The sequence below is a fragment of the Oncorhynchus gorbuscha genome, unplaced genomic scaffold, assembly GCF_021184085.1.
Source record: "Oncorhynchus gorbuscha isolate QuinsamMale2020 ecotype Even-year unplaced genomic scaffold, OgorEven_v1.0 Un_scaffold_2529, whole genome shotgun sequence".
Taxonomy (NCBI): Eukaryota; Metazoa; Chordata; class Actinopteri; order Salmoniformes; family Salmonidae; genus Oncorhynchus; species Oncorhynchus gorbuscha.
In genome coordinates this window covers 57,608-64,645 of record NW_025747017.1, presented here as the reverse complement: position 1 = coordinate 64,645, position 7,038 = coordinate 57,608, and the positions used below count along the sequence as shown (strand labels likewise).

The 7,038-nt window shown below is 40.9% G+C and overlaps 1 protein-coding gene across 1 annotated transcript; it reads left to right on the top strand.

Annotated features, from left to right (window-relative positions):
- The first annotated feature begins 667 nt into the window (after positions 1-667).
- Positions 668-5,587, top strand: LOC124026047 (myosin heavy chain, embryonic smooth muscle isoform-like). Its single transcript, XM_046339224.1, has 6 exons — positions 668-692; positions 2,504-2,681; positions 2,866-2,869; positions 2,969-3,073; positions 3,603-3,775; positions 3,879-5,587. The coding sequence occupies exons 1-6, from the start codon at positions 668-670 to the stop codon at positions 4,033-4,035; spliced, it is 642 nt and encodes a 213-aa protein (XP_046195180.1). The 3' UTR covers positions 4,036-5,587.
- Positions 5,588-7,038: the final 1,451 nt, after the last annotated feature.

The following is a 7,038-nucleotide window of genomic DNA, read 5'->3' as shown; positions in this document are numbered from 1 at the left end:
ATGCCAGCAAATAGGGGTACCATTCTCTTTGTCTGTGGAACAACTGCCCCCACCTCTTTGACCTCAGAGCTCATAAGATCTCTGTAAAGACACACAGACATATGCATTATGTTAGCTATATTATATTGGCTTTTTCATTTCAATTTAATGGTGTTGGTTAGCATGAAATTTGATATCAGGCTGCAGTACCTAGCAGTCTCACTGTCTTTGTTGGTCTCTCCATGGTGGTCCAGGGGGTTTGGAGAGGAGGACTGGGGGGCAGGGGAGGAGGAGGAAAACTGAGTTGAGACAGCCAGGGAAACAGAAGAAGCACTAAAAGGGGAGGAGTTCTTTGATCCTTCCACTGAAGAAGAAGAAGAAGAAGAGAGAGATGACATGTGGAGAGAGGAGAGGGAAGAGAGGCCGAAGAACTTGAAGAGAGTGGAAGGGGATCTGACAGGGGATCCAGGGGGTGAGGGGGGTGAGGGAGTGCCGATTGGTGTTCGGCCAGACAAGGGGTCGAGGTGCGTCAGAGATGTTGTAGACGGTTTTAAATGGAAAGAAGAGACAAAGGAAGAATCAAGTTGGTGGTGATCCTTTACGTTCTTCTTCTCCCGGTTTTTCCAAACTGACGCAGTTACCATGCTGGCATCCAATGACGTCAGTTTGGGTGGGATTGGGAACGGCGATGGACAGCGGCTCCCAATCCCGAGGTGAACTCTGCACTTCTTTTTCTGTTTGGAGAAACATTATATATGTTATATTTGAACTAGCAGCAAATGTCACACCCAAACCACATGATCTGACCATAAAATAAAGAACTCGTCACCCAATCATATTGAATTCTGTATCATAGGCTAACAAATAGCAAAAATACATGTTTATAAAAATAAAACCATTGTAACCATACAGTTATACCCTCTGTCCCAAATCCTGCTATTTGGCACAAATAAATAGACAATGAAACAACTAGTAATAGCTGAAAAGAATAGAATATACTCTAAATTGTAACAGAATTAGACAAATTCTAGCCCAGAATTGACACATACCTTTTTACAGCAACACAAACATCCCATTTCAGTGTATTTGTAGACTGTGCCTTATTTTACAGAACTTCAAAATATGTTGCCCATGTCACATTGTGATGTCATAAACCAAATTATGATGCTCCTGTCTAAGCGTTACCAGCATAAATAGTAAACAAATCACACACACCAAAATGTTGAAAAATAATTGACAAAATTAATTGATCGTGTATTCAGAGTTATTCCTATTTCATAAAATATACAAAATAACTAGATTCTTGCCAGTACACCTGTTTTTTATTGAGAAAACATTGGGTTATCTTTCTCCCACGCTCCCTGGGCCACTGACGTGTGATTGTATGGGATATGGGAAGAGACTAGGAGATTCAAAGTAACGTTACTGTCTATCAGAATCAAAACAACTTTTATTGGCCAAGTGGCCTACATTCAAACATTCACAGAATTTGACTCGATTAATTGGTGCTGCCATTAATAGACAAACGTAAAGACACATTTACAGCCTATACAAGATACAGTAAACATAAAACATATTTATTAGCTTCTATCTTCTTAAGATACTTTAGAGTAACATTTTATTATTGTCACGTTCTGACCTTCCTTTGTTTTGTCTTTTGTTTTAGTATGGTCAGGGCGTGAGTTGGGTGGGTTGTCTGTGTTAGTTTTTCTATGATTTTCTATTTCTGTATTTGGCCTGATATTGTTCTCAATCAGAGGCAGCTGTCAATCGTTGTCCCTGATTGAGAACCATATTTAGGTAGCCTGTTTTCCTTTGTGTTTTATGGGTGGTTATTTTCAGTCTTTGTGTGTCTGCATCAGACAGAACTGTTTCAGTTTTCACTTAGTTGTTTTGTATTTTGAAGTGTTCTTTCATCATTAAATAAGATGAACACTTACCACGCTGTGCTTTGGTCCTCTCCTCCTTCCACCTACGAGGAGAATCATTACAATTATTGTCACGCCTTGGTCATTGTATTTTGTGTTTTTGTTATATGTTTGGGTAGGCCAGGGTGTGACATGGGTTTATATGTTGTGTTTCGTATTGGGGTTTGTAGTAATTGGGATTGTGTATGATTAGGGGTGTGTCTAGTTAGGCTTGGCTGCCTGAGGCGGTTCTCAATTGGAGTCAGGTGATTCTCGTTGTCTCGGATTGGGAACCGTATTTAGGTAGCCTGAGTTCGCTTTGTATTTTGTGGGTGTTTGTTCCTGTCTCTGTGTTGTTGTCACCAGATAGGCTGTAATTAGTTTCACGTTCCGTTCTGTTGTTTTTTTATTTAGTATTCAGTTATTTCATGTACCGCGATTTATTTCATTAAAGTCATGAGTAACCTACACGCTGCATTTCGGTCCGACTCTCTTCTTTCAACATACGAACGCCGTTACAATTATGGAATGTAAAATGCCTATTCCACTTCAGTTGACGCTGATCTGATACAAATCGAACATAGCTTTGCAATGGTTGACCCTGGAGCTTGTGGCAGGGCGCAGCATGGCCCAGAAGAGTGAAAATGCGCGCCAGCAGCTGGAGAGGCAGAACAAGGACTTTCGGGCCAAGCTGGGCGAGCTGGAGGGCTCCGTGAAGAGCCGGTTCAAGGCCTCCATCACTGCCCTGGAGGCCAAGATACTGCAGCTGGAGGAGCAGCTGGAGCAGGAGGCGAAGTGAGAAACACAGCAACTCTCTTATAACAACTCCATACCTTATTAGACAAGGTGAAATAGGAGACCAAGACTCAGGAGGAGTTCATGAGGGCCTTAGAACAAGCTCATCCCGTTGGAAGAGAGGTTCTTGAATGTGATCTAAATGTTAATGTGATCAATGTAATGAGTCAAAAGCAATCTTAAGAGATGTACTTGAAGATCTATGACTGACAGCCTTTGTTACAGTGCGGTTCCTGTGGTGCTCTAACTGTCCTATGACCTCATTCCTCTGTCCTCCTATCTGGGAGCAAGCAGCGGCCAATAAGCTTGTGAGACGGACAGAGAAGAAGCTGAAGGAGGTGTGCATGCAGGTGGAGGACGAGCGCCGCAATTCCGACCAGTACAAGGAACAGGTGAGGAGCTTGTCACGGAAGTTTGGACATCTCAGATATTAAAGCTACAATATGTAACTTTTTGGGAGACTTAACCAAATTAACATAGACATTTGAGTTATAGATATTTAATTCTCATTGAAAACAAGTCTAAGAAGCGATAGATCTGTTCTAAGTGCTCCATTTCTATGCTTTCCGTTCTTAAGTTTAGTTTTTGCGTCTTTTACTTTCGGTTTTGTACAACAGCTGAAAATATATATATATTTTTGGTTATGGATTCTCTACACAATGACTGCTTGTTTTGGCACAAACAGAAATTAGGTGAATTCTGCATAGTCCATTTTTAAGATGTTCCACAGCTAAAGAAGGATTTCTATCCAATTCAGTACAACTTGCAAAGGTGGGACAGGATTGGATAGGTGTGAAGATTTAGGATGATTCAGTAGGTTCTTTCCAGTAACCACTGGACCATAGGACTGCTGAGTATTGTAAGTATTAGTATTGACTGTTCATCATTGTTGATGTCTGTTGTGACACCTGGCTGGGTCAGATGGAGAAGGCCAACTCTCGCATGAAGCAGCTGAAGAGGCAGCTTGAGGAGGCTGAGAAGGAGGTCACACGTGCCAACGCCTACCGCAGGAAGCTGCAGAGGGAGCTGGACGATGCCACTGAGAGCAGCGAGGGTCTCAGCCGTGAGGTCAACACACTCAAGAGCTGCCTCAGGTATTTAGAGCCCCCCACACACGCACACAAACAGTTGTGTATATTGGCCAAATTGATGATCCTCGTTTCTAATACCTCTCCTGGCCCCCTCTGTCCCCTGCAGGCGTGGAGGCCCCATCAGTTTCTCCTCCAGCCGCTCGGGCAGGCGTCAGCTGCAGGTGGAGGGAACATCGCTCGACCTCCTATCCGACGATGAGGTGGAAAACAAGACCACGGACGCCAATGCCAACGAGACGCCAGCAGCTCCCCAACCAGAGTAGACGCGCTCCCTCCAGCCCACACGCAGCATGGCCTCCGCCCCACAAACCTTACCCCTGTCCTCCTAACCCCAAACACCAGCAGTGGACCCCACTACTCTGCCTTACCCCTCTATGACAAGCTGCAGGGCCAAGCAAATCCATCATCTCCTCCTTATGAATATACCGCACATCAAGCCTTGGATTCGTTTTTTAACATCAATTGCAGATAAAAGTGCATTTAAATTGCATAGGCATCTGAGTGTGCATCGGCACTCGAAAACAAATAGCAGGAGTTTACCGTAATGATTTTAAGCTACTTCCCAGGAAAAGCCATTAGAATCAAACAGCCCTCTAGCTAGAATTAACCACTGTCATTTCAGCTGGTTTACTGGCACACAGGTGGACGACTGCACACAAGTCGGTAAAAACACGTTTCTTTCATGATTGTACAGTATTGGACCAGGATATGTAAAACAAAGCACAGCATAAGAGAGGGAATTATTTTTAAATGGTAGCCTAAATGATGATCCCACCAAAATGTTTTCATCAAAACCACCACTGTCATAGAGATACTGCAATCCACTTAGTTTAGTATAAAAATAACTGTAGCAGGTTTGTAGGAAATTAGATTGTACCACGCCATGTTGCCTCAGCATTCCCCCTATATATATGACCAGCAAAAGACCCTGTTAACTTAACCAATATAACCTTGTCCAATAACCCACCATTTTATATTTGACATATCAATCTACTTTAAGTGGTGTACGATAATGTGTGGAATTAGGTTTGTCAGACTTGGAGCAAAGGCCTTTTTTTTAGACAGACAGCCCAAATGTGTGCTTGTCATACTATAATATTGCAATGTATAATTCTGGCTATCCAGTTATGTTTTCTGTACCATGTACAAAATACTTAAGTCAAAAAGGTCTCTTTGACATCTCGTGTCACCTTAATTTCAATGCATTACAAATGGCTGAATAATATTAGCATGATTTACAGAAGGGTAAATCAGATCACACCCTGACCAACCAAAACATAGAAACATACAAAGCAAACTATGGTCAGGGTGTGACAGGTTCAGGGAAGAGCAATCGATCAATTTGAATATGCACACTTGTTGATGTCTTGATTATTAAATGTTAAACATAAATGACCATTTTGTAAATGACTAATTACATATTTGAGGCATTTATTATTTTAAATCGTAAAAAGTTTGGGGAAAAAAGGTTTATCTGTTTCTCTTGAAAGACACTTCTCAATAAAGACATGAGGAGAAAACAAGTGTATAGTGTTTGAACCAGTTTCATAGCTTTAGTGTCATATTATACCATAAGCACCTCTCCCATCGTGTTGGTGTGAACCAGTGTTATAACAGAATGATTTATGGAGCCTTCTGTCTGCCAGGCAGAAAGTAGGATTTCATTGGGTTCAAAGCTTTAACATCCTGAAGGTTGTTATTATTAGTGGACTGGCTGTTGACGACCAGGTATTCATCATCTCCTTTTATTTCTTGTATTTCTAGACTTTTTTTGTTGTTGTAAAAGACCAATAAACATATCCATTATAAAAAGTATTTATTTTCTTCTATATTTCTTGTGCAACACATTGATGTCCTCTTAGTCTTTCCCACAGTAGTTGTGGGTCAAGACTGTCTCCAAACTGATATGTGATGTATGGTCTATGTTACATTGCCATTCATTGTTCCCTTACTTCATTGTATTTGTGGTTACATTAAAACCCTGAGGGAGTGTGTAGATAGACTGTGCACAGACACACAATATTGTTCTAATATTAACTTTTTCCTCTTTTTACCCAACATGAATGAATGATAGAGATGGCCTCTTATACTGTGCATTCAGAACATATTCACACCCCTTGACCTTTTCCACATTTTGTTACGTTACAGCCTTATTCAAAATGGATATAAAAAATCATCAATCTACACACAATACCCCATAATGACAAAGTGAAAACAGGTTTTTACTCATTGTAGCAAATTTATACAAAATAAAACAACAGAAATACTTGTACATGATTGTACATGGTTTGGAACGGCACACACCTGTCTATTTATTTGATTTATTTTTGATTTCACCTTCATTTAACCAGGTAGGCAAGTTGAGAACAAGTTCTCATTTACAATTGCGACCTGGCCAAGATAAAGCAAAGCAGTTCGACACATACAACAACACAGAGTTACACATGGAGTAAAACAAACATACAGTCAATAATACTGTCACGCCTTGGTCATTGTATTTTGTGTTTTTGTTATATGTTTGGGTAGGCCAGGGTGTGACATGGGTTTATATGTTGTGTTTCGTATTGGGGTTTGTAGTAATTGGGATTGTGTATGATTAGGGGTGTGTCTAGTTAGGCTTGGCTGCCTGGGGCGATACTCAATCAGAGTCAGGTGCTTGTCGTTGTCTCTGATTGAGAACCGTATTTAGACAGCCTGACTTTTGCGTTGTATTTTGTGGGTGTTTGTTCCTGTGTTAGTGTTGTCGTCACCAGATAGGCTGTAATAGGTTTCTCGTTTCGTTTGTTGTTTTCATATACAGTTATTTCATGTACTGCGATTATTTTCATTAAAGTCATGAGTAACCTACACGCTGCATTTCGGTCTGACTCTCTTCATACAACAGACGAACGTCGTTAAAATACAGTCTAAACAAGACTATATACGATGTGATCAAATGAGGTGAGTTAAGGGACGTAAAGGAAAAAAAGGCCATTGTGCCAAAGTAAATACAATATAGCAAGTAAAACACTGGAATGGTAGATTTGCAGTGGAAGAATGTGAAAAGTAGAAATTAAATAATGGGGTGCAAAGGAGCAAAATAAATAAATAACATAAATACAGTAGGGAAAGAGGTAGTTGTTTGGGCTAAATTATAGGTGGGCTATGTACAGGTGCAGTAATCTGTGAGCTGCTCTGACAGTTGGTGCTTAAAGCTAGTGAGGGAGATAAGTGTTTCCAGTTTCAGAGATTTTTGTAGTTCGTTCCAGTCATCGGCAGCAGAGAAC